At 34.8% G+C, this 22,452-nt stretch overlaps 1 protein-coding gene across 7 annotated transcripts in view; it reads right to left on the bottom strand.

The window, feature by feature from the left end:
* The window catches only part of MSH4 (mutS homolog 4), an 80,666-nt gene that overhangs the window by 48,675 nt on the left and 9,539 nt on the right, over window positions 1-22,452 (bottom strand). For all 7 annotated transcript variants that reach the window (XR_013384135.1, XR_013384136.1, XM_077905072.1 and 4 more), the window contains exons 4-8: window positions 21,653-21,763; window positions 18,557-18,672; window positions 17,549-17,722; window positions 12,711-12,883; window positions 11,590-11,657 (exon numbers count right to left, since the gene is read on the bottom strand). Coding sequence is in view for 5 of the 7 variants with exons in the window: in XM_077905072.1 (XP_077761198.1) it covers window positions 11,590-11,657; window positions 12,711-12,883; window positions 17,549-17,722; window positions 18,557-18,672; window positions 21,653-21,763 (642 nt within the window). In the remaining 2 variants the exon portion in view is untranslated. The remainder of the gene's footprint in view (window positions 1-11,589; window positions 11,658-12,710; window positions 12,884-17,548; window positions 17,723-18,556; window positions 18,673-21,652; window positions 21,764-22,452) is intronic.

Below are 22,452 nucleotides of genomic sequence, written 5' to 3'. Positions count from 1 at the left end.
ATGGTCTGTCTCCCTTTCTGATATTTCCCACTCATTTTTTCTCCTTTCCCCTTTATTCCCTTTTACTATTTTTTATATTCCCCAAATGAATGAGACCATATAATGTTGGCCCTTCTCCAATTAACTTATTTCACTCAGCATAATACCCTCCAGCAGTTCCATCCACGTCGAAGCAAATGGTGGGTATTTGTCCTTTCTAATGGCTGAGGAATATTCCATTGTATACATAAACCACATCTTCTTTATACATTTGTCTTTCAATGGACACCGAGGCTCCTTCCACAGTTTGGCTACTGTGGACAATGCTGCTAGAAACATTGGGGTGCAGGTATCTCGGCATTTCATTGCATCTGTATCTTTGGGGTAAATCCCCAGCAGTGCAATTGCTGGGTCGTAGGGTATCTCTATTTTTAACTCTTTGAGGAACCTCCACACAGTTTTCCAGAGTGGCTGCACCAGCTCACATTCCCACCAACAGTGCAGGAGGGTTCCCCTTTCTCCGCATCCTCTCCAACATTTGTGGTTTCCTGTCTTGTTAATTGTCACCATTCTCACTGGTGTGAGATGGGATCTCATTGTGGTTTTGATTTGTATTTCCCTGATGGCAAGTGATGCGGAGCATTTTCTCATGTGCTTCTTGGTGATGTCTATGTCTTCCTCTGTGAAATTTCTATTCATGTCTTTTGCCCCTTTCATGATTGGATTGTTTGTTTCTTTGCTGTTGAGTTTAAAAAGTTCTTTATAGATCTTGGATACTAGCCCTTTATCTGATACGTCATTTGCAAATATCTTCTCCCATTCTGTAGGTTGTCTTTTAGTTTTGTTGACTGTATCTTTTGCTGTGCAAAAGCTTTTTATCTTGATGAAGTCCCAATAGTTCATTTTTGCTTTTGTTTCTCTTGCCTTCTTGGATGTATCTTGCAAGAAGTTACTGTGGCTGAGTTCAAAAAGGGTGTTGCCTGTGTTCTGCTTTAGGATTTTGATGGATTCTTGTCTCACATTTAGATCTTTCATCCATTTTGAGTTTATCTTTGTGTATGGTGCAAAAGAGTGGTCTAGTTTCATTCTCCTGCATGTGGAAGAAATCCACTTTAAATATAAACACACAAATAAGTTAAAATAATGGTAAAAACTGTATCATGGAACACATCAAAAGAAAGCTGGAGTGGATATACTAATATTAAACACAATAGATTTCAGAGCAAAAAAATATTAATGGGGAAAGAATTATTTCATAATAATAAAGTGGTCAATTCATCAACAAGACATAGCAATCTTAAATGTTTATGTACCTAATAACAGAGCTCCAAAACACTTTTTTTTTGTTGTTTAAATTCAATTAGCCAACATACAGCACATCATTAGTTTCAGATGTGGAGTTCAACAATTCATCATTTGTGTATAATATTCAGTGCTCATCACATCATGTTCCCTCCTTAATGCTCATCACCCAATTACCCCATCTCCCCACCTACCCCCTCCGGCAACCCTCAGTTTGTTTCCTATAGTTATGAGTCCCTCATGGTTTCTCTCTCCCTCTGATGACTTCCCATTCATTTCCCCTCCCTTCCCCTATGATCCTCTGTGTTGTTTCTTATATCCCACATAGGAGTGAAATCATGATAATTGTCTTTCTCTGTTTGACTTATTTCGCTCAGCATAATATCCTCCAGTTCCATCCATGTCAATGTAAATGGTTAGGTATTAATCCTTCTTGATGGCTGAGTAATATTCCATTGTACATATATACCACTTCTTTATTCATTCATCTGTCAATGGACATCTCAGCTCTTTCTATAGTTTGGCTACTGTGGACATTGTTGCTATAAACATTGGGGTGCAGGTACCCCTTTGGATCATTACATTTGTATCTTTGGGGTAAATACATAGTAGTGCGATTGCTGGGTCATAGGGTGGCTCTATTTTTAACTTCTTGAGGAATCTTCATACTGTTTTCCAGAGTGGCTGTACCAGTTTGCATTCCCGCCAACAGTATAAGAGGGTTCCACTTTCTCTGCATTCTCACCAACATCTGTCATTTCCTGCGTGTTAATTTTAGCTATTCTGACTGGTGTGAGGTGGTATCACATTGTGGTTTTGATCTGTATTCCTCTCGTGCTTAGGACGTGGAGTAATTTTTCATGTGTCTGTTGCCCATTTGTATGTTGTCCTTGGAGAAATATCTGTTCATATCTTCTGTCCATTTCTTGACTGGATTATTTGTTTTTTAGCTGTTGAGTTTGGTAAGTTCTTCATAGATCTTGGATACTGGCCCTTTATCTGATACGTCATTTGCAGATATCTCCTCCCATTCCATAGGCTGCCTTTTAGTTTTGTTGACTGGTTCCTTTGCTGTGCAGAAACTTTTTATCTTGAAGTCCCAATAGTTCATTTTTGTCTTTGGAGATCTGTCTAGCAAGAAGTTGCTGCTGCTGAGGTCGAATATGTTGCTGCCTGTGTTCTCTTCTAGGATTTTAATGGATTCCTGTCTCGAATTTAGGCCTTTCATCCGTTTTTAGTATATTTTTTGTGTATGGTGTAAGAAAATGGTCCAGTTTCATTCTTCTACATGCAGCTGTCCAATTGTCCCAAAACCATTTATGGAAGAGATTGTCTTTTTTCCATTAGACATCTTTCCTGCTTTGTTGAAGATGAGTTGAGGGTCCATTTCTGGGTTCCCTATTTTTTTTCATTGATTTGTATGTCTGTTTTTCTGCCAGCACCATACTGTCTTGATGATTACAGCTTTGTAATAAAGCTTGAAGTCCAGAATTGTGATACCGCCTTTTGTTTTTCTTCTTCAACACTGCTCTCCTATCCAGGGTCTTGTTCCACACAAATTTTAGTATTATTTGTTCCACCTCTGTAAAAAACGTCGATAGGATTTTGAAAGGGAATGCACTGAATGTGTAGATTGCTCTGGGTAGCACAGACATTTTCACAATATTTATTCTTCCAGTCCATGAGCATGGAATGTTTTTCCATCTCTTTGTGTCTTCCTCAATTTCACTCATAAGGGTTCTGTAGTTTTTAGAGTACAGATCCTTTACTTCTTTGGTTAGGTTTATTCCTAAGCCAGATTTGGATGCCTTTTATTTCTTTTGTTGTTTGATTGCTGAGGTTAGGACTTCCAGTACTGTGTTGAACAATCGTAATGAAAGTGGACAGCTCTGTCTTTTCCTGACTGTCAAGGAAAAAGTCTTAGTTTTCCCCATTGAGTATGACATTTGCTATGGGTTTTTCATATATGGCCTTTATTATGTTGAAGTATGTTGCCTCTATTCTTACTTTATTTTGAGTTTTTATCATGAATGTTGTTCTTTGTTAAATGCTTTTTCTGCATCAATTAAGAGAATCATATGGTTCTATCCTTTTACTAATGTGATGTATCATGTTGACTGATGTGCAAATATTGAACCACCTTTGCAACCCAAGAGTAAATCTCACTTGATAGTGGTGAATAATTCTTTTAACATACTGTTGGTTTGAGTAGTAGTATTTGTTGAGAATTTTTGCATCTATGTTCTTCAGGCATATATATTGGCCTATAGTTCTCCTTTTTAGTGGAGTCTTTGGTTTTAGAACCAAGGTAATGCTGGCCTCATAAAATGAGTTTGGAAGTTTTCCTTCCATTTCTATTTTTAGAATTGTTTGAAAAGAGTAGGTATTTCCTCTTCTTTAAATGTTTGGTAGAACTCCCCTGTGAAGTCATCTGGCCCTAGACTTTTACTTGTTGGGAGACTTTTGATTACTGATTCAGTTTCTTTGCTGATTATTAGTCTAAGTTTTGGATTTCTTCTTGTTTCAGTTTTGGTAGTTTATACATTTCTAGAAATTTAACCATTTCTTCCAGATTGTCTGATTTGTTGGCATATAATTTTTCATAATACTATAATTATTATTTCTGTGGTATTGGTTGTGATCTCTCCTCATTCATTGGTGATTTTATTTGTTTGGGTCGTTTCTCTTTTCCTTTTAATAAGTCTGGCTAAATATTTATCAATTTTATTAATTCTTTCCAAGAACTCTTAGCTTCATTGATCTGTTCTACTATATTTTTCCATATATATTTATTTCTGTTCTAATCTTTATTATTTCCTTTCTTTTGGCTTTAGACTTCATCTTTTCTTTCTCTACCTCCCTTAGATGTAAGCTTAGGTTGTTTGAGATTTTGCTTCCTTCTTGAGGTAGGCCTGTATTCCTATATACTTTACTCTTATGACCACTTTTGCTGCATCCCAAAGGATTCATGTTTTCATATTCATTAGTTTCCATGTACTTTTTAAATTTCTTCTTTAATTTCCAGGTTGACCCATTCATTCTTAGTAGGATGTTCTTTAACCTCCATGTATTTGTGGTCTTTCCCAAGTATTTTCTTGTGGTTGACTTCAAGTTTCATAGCATTGCAGTCAGAAAACATGCACTATATGACCTCTGATTTTTTTTGTATTTGTTGAGGCCTGATTTGTGACCTAGTATGTGATCTATTCTGGAGAATGTCCCATATGCACTTGAAAAGAATGTGTATTCTGCTGCTTTAGGATGAAATGTTCTAAATACATTTGTTAAATCCATCTGGTCCACTGTATTATTCAAAGCCATTGTTTCCTTGTTGATTTTTTTTTCTTTTTTTTTTTTTTTTGCTTAGGTGATCTGTCCATTAATGTAAGTGGGTTATGAAAATCCCCTACTATTATTGTTTTATTATCAGTGAGTTCCTTTTATTTTTGTTTTTGTTTTATTTGGGTGCTTCCAAGTTGAAGGCATAAATATTTACAACTGTTAGATATTTTTGTTGGATAGACCTCTTTATTATGATATAATGTCCTTCCTTCATCTCTTATTACAGTCTGGTTCAAAATCCAGTTTGTCTCTTAAAAGTATGGCTGCTCCAGCTTTCTTTTGACATCCATGTATGTGATAAATGTTCCTCTATCCCCTCACTTTTCAATCTGCAGTTGTCTTGAGGTCTAAAATGAATCTCTTTTAGGCGGCATATTTGGATCTTGTTTTTTTTTTTAATCCATTCTTACACTCTGTCTTCTGATTAGAGCATTTAGTCCATTTACATTCAGAGTGATTATTGATAGATATCTATTCAGTGCCATTTTATTATTTGTTTTGTTGTTTCTGGAGATTTTCTCTGTTCCTTTCTAGTCTTCATTGCTTTTGATCTTTCCTTCCCACTCAAAAAGTCCCCTTTAATATTTCTTGCAAGGTCGGTTTAGTGGCAGCGAACTCCTTCAGTTTTTGTCTGGGTAACTAACTATCCTTCTATTCTGAATGATAGTCTTGTGAGATAAAGTATTTCTGGCTGTATATTTTTCCCATTCAGCATATTGAATATATTATGCCACTCTCTTCTTGCCTGCCATAGTTTTGTTGCAAGACCTGCTGCTAACTTTTTCGGTCTTCTCTTGTTAAGTTAGGGACTTCTTTTCTTTTGTCTTGCTGCTTTTAGGATTTTTTTCTTTATTAGTATATTTTGCAATTTAACTACAATATGTCTTGGTATTGTTGATTTTGATGGGAGTTCTCTGTGCCTTGTGGATTTGGATGTCCGTTTCCTTCCCCATATTAGGGAGGTTTTCAGCTATAATTTCCTCAAATAAACCTTCTGCTCCCTTTCCTCTCTCTTCTTCTATGATATGAATAGGACTCCTATGATATGAATAGTATTACATTTGATGGAGTCACTGAGTTCCCTACATCTACTTTCATGATCCAAAATTTTTCTTTCTCTTTTGTTCAGCTTCATTACTTTACATAATTCTATATCATATTCTATTTTCCACTAGCACTGAAGCTTTGTAAAACCCTTGTAGTCAGTAGACATGGTGTGTGTGGGGTTTGTGCTGGTCTTCTGAGGGAGTATTAGGCACACTTGCCTAAGAAAAGCGGTCCCAGCAGAACACACAGGGGTAAAACTTGGAGTAAGCAGGTTAGGCACCCATTGTTGGGGCTGAACTGTTTACTGAAGTTGGTTAATGCTGAGGGGCAGGAGGTGGGAAATGGTGCCAGTCTGCTCCATTGTCCCTGGAGAGGGGAGTCTGTGCCTGTTGCTTTTAGAGGAGCAAATAATTTCCCTTCGTGTTACAGGCATTTTTCAGATCACTGATTTCACACTGTCTCTGGATCACTTACTTGCCAGAAGCAGCAGAGCACACTTTGGCCTCCACCCTAGCCAGGCCTGCTGAATTTTAAAATTACAAACTTCAGGGATCTGCTCTGGCAGGGATCTACTCTTTTTCTTTGGGAAAAGGTTTCGCTGTGCTAGGACTGATGCAATTTTGACCCTGAAGGGCAGTTGTGCCAGAGTGCAGGAGTGTGGATTTTAGAGTAGAGTGCAGCAAAGAGCCAGTGTCCAGTTTAGCTACCCTCAGTAGGTGTCTCTGCACCTATGCTGAAGGGTGAGAGAGAGAAATGGTGCCTGCTGGTTCTTTTTTTTTTTTTCTGCTGGTTCTTTTGTCCCCAGGGAGGCAGTGCCCAGGGAGTCTCTCTCCAAGCCCCTTAGGTATTTCTCAGATCATGCAGTCTGCCCCAGCGTTGTTTACCTGCCTCTTCTCCAGGAATAAGACAGCCTCCTCAGGTCTCTAACCTAGCTGAAGCTGGGGACCTTTATAAACTCCAGTCTTTGAGCCCCACTGTGTATAAAAACTCATGAAATTCTGTCCCTCTCGTCTTCCCAGCCAATGGCTGTGGGAAAGTGTTCTCTTTGTATCCCTGTGCACTCCACTCTCTCTCACCTTTCTCTGTGATAAAAGCTCACTCCCCTCCACAGCATCTGTAGTTTGTTTCTCCCCTAAACGATGACTCTGTACTTCCTACCTTCTTCGAAGTGGCTTCTTCTCTTCCTCCAGTTCTGCAGTATGTTCTATAGTCCTCAGACCAATTTCTTGAGTATTCAGAATGATTTAATAGTTACATAGCTGTGATTGAAGGACAAGGCAAGCCTAGGGTCCTCCTACTATGCTGCCATCTTAATTCATTATCTCTTCCCTTTGAAGTTCTAACAGTTTTTATTTAAAATTATGTTTTGGACTTCTCAAGATACTAGCCAACAGGATCCAACAGTAGATTAAAAGGATTATTCACAAAGATCAAGTGGGATTTATTCCTGGGCTGCAAGGGAAGTTCAATATTCACAAATCAATCAACATGACATATCATATTAATAAAAGAAAGGACAAGAACATATGATCTTCTCAGTTGATACAGAAAAAGCACTTGGCAAAATACAGCATCCTTTCTTGATCTCCACAGTGTAGGGATAGAAAGAACATACCCCGAATAGCTAAAGCAATCTTGAAAAAGAAAACCAAAGTTGGAGGCATCATAATTCTGGACTTCAAGTTATAGTACAAAGCTGTAGTGATCAACACGATATGGAACTGGCACAAAAACAGACAATGGAACAGAGTAAAAAACCCAAAAATGGACCCACAGCTATATGGTCAAGTAATCGTCAACAAAGCAAGAAAGGATATTCAATGTAAAAAAGACAGTCTCTTCAACAAATGGTATTGGGAAAACTGAATGGCTACATGCAAAAGAATGAAACTGGGACACTTTCTTACACTATACACAAAAATAAATTCAAAATGGATAAAATACCTAAATGTGAGACACAAAACCATCAAAATCCTAGAGGAGAACACAGGCAGCAAACTCTTTAACATTGGCCATAGCAACTTCTTGCTAGATACATCTCCTGAGGCAAGGGAAACAAAAGCAAAAATAAACTAATGGGACTTCATCAAGATAAGAAGCTCCTGCACAGTGAAAAAAACAACAAACTAAAAGGCAACCTTCAGAATGGGAGAAGATATTTGCCAATGACATCTGATAAAAGGTTAGTATCCAAAATCTATAAAGAACTTATAAAGCTCAACACCCAAAAAAACACAAATAATCCAGTGGAAAAATGGGCAGAAGAATAGACATTCTTCCAAAGAAGACATACAAATGGCTAACAATCACATGAAGAGATTCTCAACTTCACTCATTATCAGGAAAATACAAATTAAAATTGTAATATCACCTCATACCAGTCAGAATGGCTAAAATTAGTAACACAAGAAACAGTAAGTGTTGGTGAGGACATGGGAAAAGGGGAACCTTCTCCTACTGTTGGTAGGAATGCAAACTGGTGCAGCCACTCTGGAGAAGAGTATGGAGGTGCCTCAAAAAGTTAAAAACAGAACTACCCTATGTCCCAGCAATTGCACTACTAGGTATTTACCCAAAAGGTACAAAAATATTGATATAAAGGGGTACATGCACCCTGATGTTTATGGCATTATCAACAATAGCCAAATTATTATATAAATATAAATTATTATAACAAGAGCCCAAAGATCAACTGATGAATGGATAAAGAAGAGTTGGTATGTATACACACGTACACATACACAAACACACATACACACACACATACACAATGGAGTATTACTCAGCCATAAAAAAGAATGAAATCTTGTCATTTGTAACAACACAGTTGGAGCTAGAGTGTATTACGCTAAGTGAAATAGCCAGAGAGAGACAAATACTATATGATTTTACTCTTATGTGGAATTTAAGAAAAAAAATAGATGAACATAGAGGGGGAAAGAAGAGAGGCAAACCATAAAACGGACTACAGAGAAAAACTGAGGTTTACTGGAGGGGAGGTTGACAGGGGGACGATTCAATGGGTGATGAGTATTAAGGAAGGCACTTGTAATGAGTACTAGGTGTTTTATGTAAGTGATGAATCACTAAATTCTATACCTGAAACTAATATTAACTGTATTTAACTGGAATTTAAATAAAAACTTGAATAGAAATAAAAAGAATGAGGGAGGAGGAAAATGATTTTGAACTTTATGTATGCAAATTAATAATAGAAACAGAATGTCTGCTATAAAAAACAAAAAAGAACTTTCAAGAGAAATAGACAAATCCACAATTATAGTTGGAATTGTCAGCATCCCTCTCTCAATAATTGACAGGATAAGTAGACAAAAAAAAAAAAAAAAACAATAAAAATATAAAGACTTGAAGAGGGACACCCAGACGGCTCAGTTAAATGTCTACTTCTTGATTTCGCTCAGGACATGATATCAGGATCGGGGGATTTAGCCCCTTATCAGGCTCTGTGCTCAGTAGGGTATCTGCTTCTCTTCCTCTCCTCCATTCATGCTCTCTCTCTCCACCCCTCTCTCTAAACTAAATAAATCCTTTTTAAGAATTAAATAAACAGGGATCCCTGGGTGGCGCAGCGGTTTGGCGCCTGCCTTTGGCCCAGGGCGCGATCCTGGAGACCCGGGATCGAATCCCACATCAGGCTCCGGGTGCATGGAGCCTGCTTCTCCCTCTGCCTGTGTCTCTGCCTCTCTCTCTCTCTCTCTCTCTCTGTGACTATCATAAATAAATAAAAAAAAAAAGAATTAAATAAACAAATAATCTTAAGAAAAATAAAAAGACTCAAAGAACATTATCAATCAACTTGAACTAATAGATATTCATGGAAAATTACATCCAATAACAGCAAAACATATACTGTTTTCGAGTATACATGGAACATTTCCAAGATTGATCATATTCTTGGCCATAAAAACAAGAGTCAATAAAGCTCAAAGGATTCATATTAGACATGTCTTTGACCACTATGGAATTAAATTAGAGATCTGCAACAGAAAGATATCTGGCATATTCCCAAATACTCGAAACTAAATAACACACTTCTAAATAATCCATGTCAAAGAAAAAATTAAAAAGGAAATTAGAAGGTATTTTTAACTCTTTTGAATGAAAAACACAACATATCAAGAACTATGAAATATAGCAAAAGAATTACTCAGAGGGAAATTTATAGCACTAGATGACTATATTAGAAAAGAAAGAAAGCAATGATCTCAGCTTCTACCTTCAAAACCCTGAAAAAGGAGACTAAACTAAGCACAGAGTAAGCAAAAGAAAGAAAAAGAGAAAGGGGGTGGGGGGCAAACCATAAAGTATTCTTAATTATAGAGAACTGAGGGTTACTGAAGGGGAGGTTGGTAGGGGATGGGTTAAATGGGTGATAAGGATTAAGGAGTACATTTAGTTGAGCACCAGGTTTTGTATGGAAGTGCTGAGTCACCACTTGAAACTAATATTACACTATATTAACTAACTAAAATTGAAACAAAAACTTGGAAGAAAACAAGCAAACAAGCATTCACTAAAAAAAAAAAAAAAAAAAAAAAAAAAAAAAAACCTGATAAAAGCAGGTATCCATGAAATGGAGAATGAGAAAAAAAAAAAAAAAAGAAGAAATCAATTAAATATTAAAAATTGGTTTCTTGAAAAGACCAATAAAATTGATCATCTCTAGCCAGGATGACTAAGAAAAAAAAGAATATTCAATTAACAACATCAATAATAAAAGAGGTATATCACTACAAACTTTACAAATATAAAAAGGATAATAAGAAGGTCATTATGAACAATGTAATGCCAATAAATTCAACAAGTTGAGTGAAATGACAAATTCTTTGAAAGACACAATCTACCAAAGCTTATTCAATAAGAAACAGGTAACCTAAAGAGGTTGTATCTATTTAAGAAGTTGGAATTTATAGTCAAAAACCTTCCTAGAAAGAAAATTCCCAGGTTCTAAAGGCTTCATTTGTGAATTCTACCAAACATTTAAGGGAGAAATAACACCAGTTCTACACAAACTGAACTAAAAAGCTAAAGAGGAGGGAATACCTTCAAACTCGCATTATGAACATAACTAATTTTGTCCCAGACGTCAGTTATCAGTTGCTTTAGGCTACTTCCCACCTACATACATTGAATTATAAAGTATTTCAATTATTTAAGAAAACTTCTAGTTCTGTGTGTATACAACAGCCAAAGCTTTTCCATCCATCAGATGTTTTTATTATATATGAAACTAAAGAGTGTTATCTCTATAATATAGAAAGACTTCTGAAACATAATTAGATTTCAATGGATTTGCAAAGTAATCAAATTTTAAATCAAACTCTACTGAGGTACAAAACTCCTTTCCATTTTAAGTATATAAGCAAAAATATGCATGTATTTCATTAAGGTAAATATTTTTTTTAATTCACCTTAAAGAAAAAAAAAAAAACCCATCTATCACTTTCTTTATAGGATGTCCCTATAAGCGCTAAGCAATTTTGAAAAATATCCAAAAACATTGTTTCACCTTAAAGTATAAGCTTATTTGAATGCTAATCAAACTTCACATAATGTTCACTTTTAAGAAGCACCCATAATCTTTGGATCTAACAAAGTTTTTGTTTAGTTATTTATTAAGCAAATATTATAGTCTAAGTTTTTAAAAAATTATAAACTTTTTAAGCAAGTATTAGATTAATGAAAATATACCAATTCCTCAACTAAGAAACTTCATTTTTACTGTAACATAGAATAGGAAATTGGGGGAAAAGTGTTTCCTTAAAAAAGGCATAAAAAATGTTCCAGATATTAATAATGAAGTAATTTACAAAACATTTTTATATTTTCCAACTGCTTTTAAGACAAGTTATATCATATAAAGTATAACAATGTAACATATAATATATACATACATACCGTGTCCTGCTTTGGAATTTGGACTAAAACAGAAAGAAGCTGCTCTGTATCAAGAAATCTTGATATAACTAAAAAAAAAAAATGTGCATTTAAACTTTGTGTTAGAGTTCAAAATATAAAATATGTAAAGTGTTATCCTCAAATAATAAAATAGAACAGTTCTACTGATAAACATTACTTATTTTAATCATCTTTATCTATCTTACATATGCCAGGAATAAGACAATGAATTCTGTCTTTTCTTAATTTTATTAGTTATAATCTATCTTCAAAATCTGACACTGTTGATCACTCTTTCCTTCTAAAACTATATTTCTCTGTTTTAGATGTTATTTTCTTCCCACCTTTTTGATGTGTAACTTTTTTCCCTCCATGCAGGGAGCCCAATGTGGGACTTGATCCTGGAATCCCAGGATCACAACGTGAGCCTAAGGCAGACGCTCAACTGTATTACACAAAATGCCAGGTAGAGGTAAACCAAAAAGATGGTACTATGAACAAGAAAAGGATTACAATTAAAAATGTCCTCTTTGTGGGGCACCTGGCTCAGTCGGAGGAGCATGCAACTCTTGATCAGGTTTTTGAGTTTGAGTCCCAAGTTGGGTGTAGACATTACTAAAAAAAAATAATTTAAAAAAATTGCCTCAAAAAAAAAAATATATATATCACCTCTTTGTAGTTTTCCCAATGCCTTCTAGATTCTCATGTACCACTTCAGTTTAGACTACCAGAACAGGTGGGATGGCTGGAAGACCGTAGGTATAAAAGACAGATTAAGCTGCTAGCAACCAGGAATTGGACTAGGAGCAGTGCATATCTACTGTTTTTCCACCTATAGATTTAGAAGAGAACTGTACTACTATGCAAGTGAACAAACAGCCAGGTGTCAAAGGCAATTCTCTTACCTCATGTGATGGGAGTTGAATTATGTCCCCCCAAAAGATTTTGAAGTTCTAAACCCTGATATCCGACCTTATTTGGAAATTGGATTTTGCAGATGTAATCAAGTTAAGATAATGTTATCAGGATGAGCCTTAATCCAATATGACTAGTATTCTTATAAAAAGACAATGTATTTTTTTAATAATTCGTATTCATAAAATTAGATGATATTCATTTACCTGACTGAAGTCCAAAAAAGAGTTCCTCATCTTGAAGTAGTTCTTGAACACAATCTAATCTCATGTTAATGGTTTCAATATCAACTAGAGGTTCTAATATATTAGAACGAAGTCTTCTACTTCCTCCAGGAGTCTTAGTATAATTTAAAACACCAAAGAGCGTATGATTATTCCTTTGAAAACACAAATTAGGAAAATTTCATTAAGTATACAAGGGAAAATCCAAAAGAATTACCATTTCACTTTCTAAATAATCCTGTAATCTATAGTAGTGATTCTCAAACTTTAATGTGCATACAAATCACACACGGAATTCTAAGTCTGAGATGAGTTAAGTCTGAGATACGGCCTGAGAATATATATTTCGAATATGCTCCCAAGTATGCTATCAATGAATAATGCCTTAATTAGCAAGGGATAGACAACATCTTCTAGCATTTACTTCATGACTTTTTTCATGAGAATATTCAGGCAAATATAAAATGTTCTGGTCCTTGGCATTCCCTCAATAATAGCAAGATATCAGTAATATATTCTTAAGGGAAAACAGAGCTTTCACACTGAAAAAAATGAGTTTTTTTTTTTAGACTTTATTTATTTATTCATCAGAGAGGCGGAGACAAAGGCAGAGGGAGAAGCAGGCTCCATGCAGGGAGTCTGACGTGGGACTTGATCTCAGGACTCCAGGATCACGCCCTGGGTCGAAGGCAGGCGCTAAAGTGCTGAGCCACCCAGGGATCCCAAAAAATGAGTATTTAATAGAATCACTTTGTTCTAATTTAAGAAGTTAGAGAATTATAAATAAAAGAGAAAAAAATCATTTCAAATACAGAAAGTATTAAACAGGACTGTACAGAGAATGACCCAGGAGGATTGCTTTAGTTAAGTTGGTTGAGAAAGACCTGTATGTGCATTTCACAGTTTAATTCAAAAGGTATGCAAAGATGATGATGGGATGCAGATGATATTGACAATGATGGTGAGAATAGGAAACAGACATTGAACACTAAGTATGTCCCAGGCAGTGTTCTAAGCACTTTACATATATAAACTTATTTAATTAAAATAACCACAGTGTGAGGTGGATGCTATATTTAACCACATTTTACAAGGGAAAGAACTGAAGTAATGAACTAATATGTCCAAAGTTTCCTAAATAACAAGAAGAGAGTTATCAGTTAAAAAGGGCCAAGCAGGGGCAGGCCCGGTAGCTCAGCAGTTTAGCGCCGCCTTTGGCACAGGGGGTGATCCTGGAGATGGGGATCAAGTCCCACATCGGGCTCCCTGCATGGAGTCTACTTCTCCCTCTGCCTGTGTCTCTGCATCTCTCTTGTCTCTCTGTGTGTCTCTCATGAATAGATAAAAATAAAATATTTTAAATACATAAATAAAAATAAAAAATATAAAAAGTCCTTATCTGCTAAAAAAAAAAAAAAAAAAGGCGGGGGGGCAAGCAGAACAGTAATTTAAGCCATGGAAGCCTTTCTGGATCACGGTTGGTAGAACTTTGCAAGTGAAAGAAAATGGAGGGAGATGAAGTTGATAGTGGCCAGGACACAGAAGTCCTTGGAGGCCATGGTAAAGATTCTGGATTCTATTCTAAATGTAATGGGAGCCACTGTAAGATTTTCAGCAGCAGAGTTCTAAGATCTGATTCCTAGTTTAAAAGGATCACAGTCTGCCCACTAGGTGAAGAATAGACTAAGTGTAGAAAAGTAAAAAGAAGGCAGAGAAGTAAGTTAGGGGCTACTATAGTAGTCTAGGCCAAAATTATGGAGATAATGGTTTCAGCTACAGCCTTGGAAATGATGTTGTGTCCAGAATCGGTATGTATTCCAAAGATTGAATCACGGGGATCTGCTAGTGGACTGAATCTGGGTTGAGAGAGGGTAGAAAACAAGAATGAGTCTTAGCCATCAGACTAGCAGCTTTTTGGTATATCAATTTATTTCTTTTTTTAAATAAACTTTACCCCCAACACAGGGCCCAAACTCACAACCTTGAGACCAGGAGTGATATGCTCTACTGACTGAACCAGCCAGGTGCCCCTGGTATACCAAATTAAACAAATGTCCAGACAACTACTCAAATCAAGTCCTGTCCAGAGGCAAGGGTGGTGTCATTACAGGCATTTACTTTTTAAGAACTGGACTTCTGTAGGAACAAAGGAAGTGATCAACACACCCAAACCTGCCATTTACTATAGAAATCAAAGGGTGAAACTGCTCTGAACAGGTGACAAGTCTACAGAAGCGTTAGAGCTATTCAGATAGTTCAGCAGGTATAATACCCATCCTTTAACCTAATACACTTTGGTTCAAGTCTGTGAAAAGACTTCTCAATTACTCCTTTTCAACTATAAATGAACTCCTAGAGGTCAAATATCCTATTATTTAACATATAGCAGGAATTCAAGCAATATTTGACAATGATAATGATAAATAATGAGGAACTATGAAATGTGACAAAATATAAAACACTTTGTAATAATTACCAGCCTTGGTTATTGACTCTCTATGCTACTTTATGGTATTACAACATAGAAAGCAAATGACAGAGTAATTTTTCCAGATAATATTAATCCTTTTTAAGTAGCAAGAAGAAAAAATATTACTTATTCACTAAGCTGAAAGGGAATAATAACTCCAATTAACTACAAATTCTTTAATGTTGTAATTTTAGACCATCATTAGTCAATGGAACTGCAAGGGAACTGAGGCCACTATACTGATAGATAACAAAGTATTATATACAGTACTACTCTTACTCAAAGTAGTATCAACAGTACCTATACTTAAACTGCTCTTGATGGTTAGAGTATAAATAATTAGCAAAATTAGATAGCCTATGTTTCTAAGTTTGCAACAGCAAATATGTCTGGCAATTTTACACAATGGAAAGTGAAGCTAAGATAGGAATATACAAATAGAGATTTTTAAACAACTTTGGTTTTAAATTTGTACTGATAAAATTTGTTAATCATTTTAAGCTTAGCTTATCCCTTTCATTGATATCTAATGTTATATTTAATTACCAAAAGATGATATATAACTACTCTAAGCTTGCTTACTCCCAACTTGCATTTTACCAACGAGTAGTACTAAATAGCTTCAGTTTCCTTGCACATACCATGTTGTTATATTGAAAATCCTGCTTTCAAGATTTGATTTTTCATGGTCTCACTACCTTTTCTACTTCATCTGGATAACTTCTATTCATATTTCAAAACTTGCACCCCAGGTTTTATCTCCTCTAGACAGCCTTTCCTTTACCCTTAACCCAAGCCCAATCAGCTCTCTTTCTGCTATTGATCCCATCATTTTTATGCAAATGTTATCACCAAACTTAGTACATGTTAATAATACTGTCTATGTGTCTCCTCCTCTAGACTGTAATTCATCAAGGAGAAAAACCATGGCTCATTAATTCTCCATACCAAACCAAATCCACATTAATGAATTCCTGCCTCACCATCACCATGTTGACTGCATTATTTTCTACTAACATTTTAATTCTAGTTTAAGTACCCCACTATGAAATCTATAAACACCGTGTGTGTCTGTCTGTGCCTCTCTCTCCCTCTTTCTTTCTCTGTCTTACGCTCACCAGTATTCCTGGTACTTTACCTAAAGTTAATAATAAACCCATAAAACCAGCAATCTAGTCATACACCACAGACCAAATTGATTTAAGTATTTTTACCTTTTCAAATAATATAGCCACTTAAATTTCCTGTACTTGATGCTTTTAAAGCTGGTTATTCCAATTTTATGGTAATCTGGATACAATATCTTCTTATTGTGGTAAAACACACATAACATAAATTTACAATTTTAAGCACACAATTCAGTGTTGTTAGATACGCCTGCAATATTATACAACCACTGCCACTACCCATTTCCAGAACTTTTTCAACATCCCAAGCAGAAACTCTGAATCCACCAAACAGTAACTACCCACTGTCTGCTGTTCTATGTCTCTGATAATTTTTGTCTACTTTCTGTCTCTATAAATTTGTCTAGTATAAATATCTAAGTGGAATTATAAAATATTTTTCCTTTTGAGTTTGGTTTATTCCATATATCTCAGGGCATATATTAGAATTTCACTCATTTTTAAGGTTAAATGATATTCTGTTAGTCACTATGTGTATACCCTATTTTGTTTATCTAGTCAGCACTCATGAATAGACATCTGGTTTATTTCCACCTTTTGGCTACTGTGAATAATGTTGCTATGAACATTTGTGTGCAAGTATCTCTTTGAGTCTCTGCTTTCAATTCTTTTTGGTATATACCTAGTAGAATGCCAAATCATATGGTAATTCTATGTTTAACTTTTTTTGAGGAATCATCATACTGTTTCCCAAAATACTGTACCAATTTACATTTGCATAATAAACGTACCAGGGTTCCAATTTCTCCACATCTTTGCCAACACTTATTTTCCGCTTATTTGATAATAACCACCTTCATAAGTGTGAAGTAGTAATTGTGGTTTTGATTTGCATTTCCCTAATGACTAGTGATGCTTATTATCTTCTCCTGTGCTTGTTGGTCATTTGTATATTTCTTTGGAGAAATGTCCATTCAATCCTTTGCCTAGTTTTGAAATGGATTGTTTGCTTTTTGTTGTTTCACACAAGTATCTTTTTAAAATCTGACTTTAGTGAAACATCTGAGCAGTTCAGGAACAATGATACAATGATTAAAGGTCTGTTTATTCAATATTTCTACATCAAACAATTTAAAGAAATGTAAAGTGGCCATTCATAGAAAAATAGGACATAATAAAATACATTTTTACATTTTATAAGAAAAAAAATAAGATGATCTTACCTACAGTCTTGATTATTAATTAGTAATTCAAGGTTCTGGGCTGATGATGAATCTATCATGGCTGTCTGTTCACTACCCTGGAAACAAATCTTCAGCGATTTTGGTGCATAAACTGAATTTTGAATAAATTCAACATATTTTAATAAAGCTGCAACAGCTGCAAGGCAGTAATACCTGTAAGGTGACCAATGACACATCACTATAAATATTTAGAATAAATAAAAACTATTGCTATGCAAGGAAACATTTATTTCACCTCATTATTAGGAAAATTATAAATACTTGCATAGCATTGCTTAAATTCAAACGGAAAAAGCACATCAAGTGCTCTTTATTTTTTAAAGCTAGCTACATAACTTCCAAAACATAAAAGTTGATAGCTTTCTGAAGTCTGACACTTAAGGACTCCAATAAAGAATTGTGTTAGAAGACAATTTTCAATAGTAATTTGTGTCAATGTACCATTCTAAGAATTCAAATAATGTTGAAAAGGTCTGAGAGTTAGGAGGTTCCTAGGTATAGAAAACTGTGTTACAGTCCTGGTAAGCATAGTCACTGTGATTAACAAAATAAACAACTAGTCCAACCTGGTTCAATAAAGTATCTATTTCATACTTTCTAAAACATATCCTTTCTAAAAAGTATCATTCCCTGTCTTAGCTGAATCTCTTAGAGGAGTACACTCATGAAGTTACAGGGCCACAGCTCTGTGTTTCACGTTTCTAGGTTACTGTAGCTACTTGAGCAATTCACTCCAAAGTAAAGTGAGCAGCAACCATAATACAACAGATTATGTCCAATTTGGAAAAATGCTATATAAATTAAGCTGGCAAAATATTCCATGCATGTGAATTTTAGTTAACTATATCACTATTTCACTAATTACTGAGTGTGTATTATGAGCCAGGCACTTTTCTAGAGATACAGCAGAGAACAAAACAGACAAAAGACCTTGCCCTCATGGAACTCACACTACAGATGTATTACTTTCCTTACATCATAACTTACTTGGACTGGACCTCCATTAGGACAGTGCTGAATTCTGTTATGCATAACTGTTCAATGTACTCTAGTCCTTTTGTTTCATTGAAGTATTTCCTTTGGATAGTAGTAAAATTAACATTCTGAAAGAAGTTTTAATTTCAAAATAAATTTTAAGTTTCATGAAGTTGCCCAAAATTGCTTTCTTAAACACATGCAGGTACATGGGTAGATGGCTTCAATATCATATAAAGTTTGGGATCCCTGGGTGGCGCAGCGGTTTGGCGCCTGCCTTTGGCCCAGGGCGCGATCCTGGAGACCCAAGATCGAATCCCACATCGGGCTCCCAGTGCATGGAGCCTGCTTCTCCCTCTGCCTATGTCTCTGCCTCTCTCTCTCTCTCTGTGTGACTATCATAAATTAAAAAAAAAATCATATAAAGTTTATTTTTTATTATTGTTTTCCAGAGTTAAATAGGATATTTTCTTAATGATTTATAAGAAGAGAATGATTATCTGTTTTGCTAAGTGAATTAGTAGATTGGTTGAGCCAATAAATAGGATGAGTGAAATTAGTATAGGAGCTCAAGTTCGTCCTTTTTGGTTATGGATAGTTAATATTTGCTTTGATGTTAGTTGAATTAGTCATTGTTGGATGGAGATGAGATGATTATTGATTAGATGGTTAGGTGAGTGAAACAGAATACTTGGAAATATAACAATTAAGATTACAATAGAGAGTCTATAGCAGTCTACAGCTCTTATTAGACCAGATTCACATGACATTTAAATGAATATGGTAGGTATGATCATAAAAAATAAACATGACCATCTTTGCTTTCAACTAATTTTATTTTACAGCAACATCACTACCCAGATTTTACATTTGGTCTTACATATTCTATCATAATTGAGATAGAGTAGATTCTTTCAATGTATTAGTTGCAGAGGAAGAAAACATCAATTCCAGCTACCAAATCTATGAGACACTATATACATGAGGTAAATTTATCTAGAATAAAAGAATGGAACTTTTTTTAAAAGAGTACAGAAAAAAGCATGAAGTTATAGAGTAAAAGCTTTACCTACTCTGAATAAAAAGAGTACATAAGAAAAGATAACACTGGACTATGAAAGAGTTATAAGAAAAAAAACTCATGAGGAGATAGGGAATTTGTTATGCACCAAGATTGTTTTAGGTTAACTCAATCTCCACAGTAACTCTATGACATAAGTCTTGTATTAACTACAATTTCCTTACAAGTAAAATTCCAAAAAGTAGCTTTTCTAACATCATACATTTAATATGTGCCAGAGGTGAGACTTGAATTTAGATTTCTCTGACTACAAAGCCCTTTCACTAAATAGTGCTTCTCTTTTAATGAAGGTTTTTTTATGGTAAGTATGGTAATATGATAATAATAGTAACACTGGTTTTTCCCTATATGACTTTTACTCCAAATACTTCGATAGCTCTGTTTCTCACTTCCTTATAGGACTTGCCCAAAAGTAACCTTATCAATGAGGTCATTTGTCTAATTAAATACCAATTCTCTAGAAGGAAATTACTTTCCCTATTTTACAGATTAAAAAAAACTAAAGTGACTTAACTTGCACAAGACCACTTAGAATCAAGATCTGAAACAAGCAGTCTGACTCCTGTATTCTTAAGTACCATGCCACACTGCCCTACATCTCAAGTGAAGTGGATAGATGCTGCTTTTGCCTTTGAAGGACTCATCTATTTTACATTCCATGTGGTTTTGGTAGAACTGTCCATTACAGTGCTTTGTGCCCCACAGAAAGCAAAAGACCAGGGATTAATCAATCATATTGCTTCTAAAAAAAAATCATATTGCTTCTACCCTGAGAAATAGTGATTAGTCTAACATGTAGAAATACGAACAAAGCAAGGCCCATCGGGGTTCTTCCCTAGAATTTATATGTGGATTGGATACTGGAAGAAAGAATGTATTTTTCCTCTGAATTAACTAAACTGAGATGATATTAATCTGTAGCCATCATAATCATCTTAAACCTCAGAGAAGTAATCTACCTAACAATTAAAAAAAAAAAAGAGGGGATGGGGATGAGAGTAGGGATACGATTTATCCAACCATTTGGCTTCTCAGTTACATAAACCAATAAATTTTTCTTTTTTTCTTTTTTTTTTTAACTTAAAACATAAAAAAGGCAGTATATAAGAGACCTGTATAATAGAAACAGATTGACAATAAGGGCCACTTCTAGCAAAAGTCAAAGACAGCTGACCTACAAAGGATCTCTAAGAGCACGACAATAAATCTTGTATGATTGCAGATGCTGAATATATTAAGACTAAGGAACTATAAAGAATATACTAAGAATAAAGAATAAAGAATCATTGGATTTTAAATCTCAGCTTGATGTCAAATGTGTGAAAGATAAGGCTACAAACATAAGATAGTATATTCTGAAAATAATTTTCACTCTTCAGGCGTTATTCCAACTGCAATGCTTCCTACTTGGTTCAGAACTACAGCCCCCATTCCACAAACATTTGCTAAAGGAAAGAAATAAACTGCATGTTGGAAAACCTCTCACTTACAGGGAGTGCATCCTTAAGATAAAGTTTCAGGGCTCTTACTTGGCACAGTCCCACAGGTGGAGGCTTAGAGCAGTAGGCTAACTACATGCTACATGCTACCAGGGGAAGTTGAAACAATTCTGTACTATAGATCAAATTCTCTAAAATAAAAAGCACTTGCTGATAGTACTATCCCCTAGAATACGAACTTCGATTTCAACTAGTCTGGCAGCACAATAACTAGTTTCCACACAGCTATACCTAAGGGAATCTATTTTTTCTCTAAGGGTCTGCCTTGAGTATACTCTGAGAAGCCTCCTTTATTATCTGAAACAGTTTCCCTTTTGTTTAAAGTAGGGCAAGGATACCAAATCAAGTAAGTGGATGCCCTGTCATTTTTATTTTATGTATTAATAGTCCATTAGCTTAGGACTTGTATTTAATCAGTACTTTAGGATAAGTATAAAGTCATTCACGTTATTTTTCTCTAGAATGCTATTACAGAATGGATTTTAAATCAAGATTTGAATGTTACTATTAAGAATAAAAATCACTTACCTTGAAATTTTCTGTGATCAGAGTAAACAACTTAGTTGAATTCCCCACAACACAAGCAGTATTTGACATTATTATTTCCAAAGGTGATAAAATTTTGAGTTTAGTGATCACCTAAAATCATTTGAATAAACAATTTCTTAAATATAAGCTTAGGATTCTCTAAAACCAAGCAAGTGGCATATTTTTCTGAGAGGTAAGTACTTAAAATTAATTCACAGATACACAAAATTACAACTGTTCTAATTATAGACATCAGTTAAAAATATTTTAATAATGATATATTAAACATATTCTACATGTATATATATATCATATATAAAATATCATAAACATAGGTTATATTTTACCTCAAAATTATTTGTAACAGCTTTAAGATCAAAAATTAATTTGAACTTATCACATACATATTCTTAAAACAAGATGTTTTAAAATAAAATCTATTTGGTATCTTGTCCATCTCCATAAAAAAATACATTCAATAGTATGACTATGATGATTCAATCAATATGATCACACTGGTATAGCTTAAAAGTTGAACAGTATAGAAACAGAGATGAGAAACACATATTTTACAACTTACTCTTTTCACAGTATAACTGCATTTTTTATAACTATCCCAGACACAGAAATTCTTAGCCAATTTGCCAAATATTTCTGTTTTTAAAAAAGCTTTTTTCCTATTTTTTAAAAACTGCATAAAAATGTGAAATACCCAGAGATAAAGTTAGCATGCAGTACTAGTATCATGTAGGTTGTTATGTATGTTAAAAAAATTAATTATTAGATAGGAAAAGTAACTC

This window comes from Canis aureus, chromosome 8, assembly GCF_053574225.1.
Source record: "Canis aureus isolate CA01 chromosome 8, VMU_Caureus_v.1.0, whole genome shotgun sequence".
Classification (NCBI taxonomy): domain Eukaryota; kingdom Metazoa; phylum Chordata; class Mammalia; order Carnivora; family Canidae; genus Canis; species Canis aureus.
Note: the sequence above shows the minus strand (reverse complement) of the source record. Positions and strands in the feature narration are given on the sequence as shown.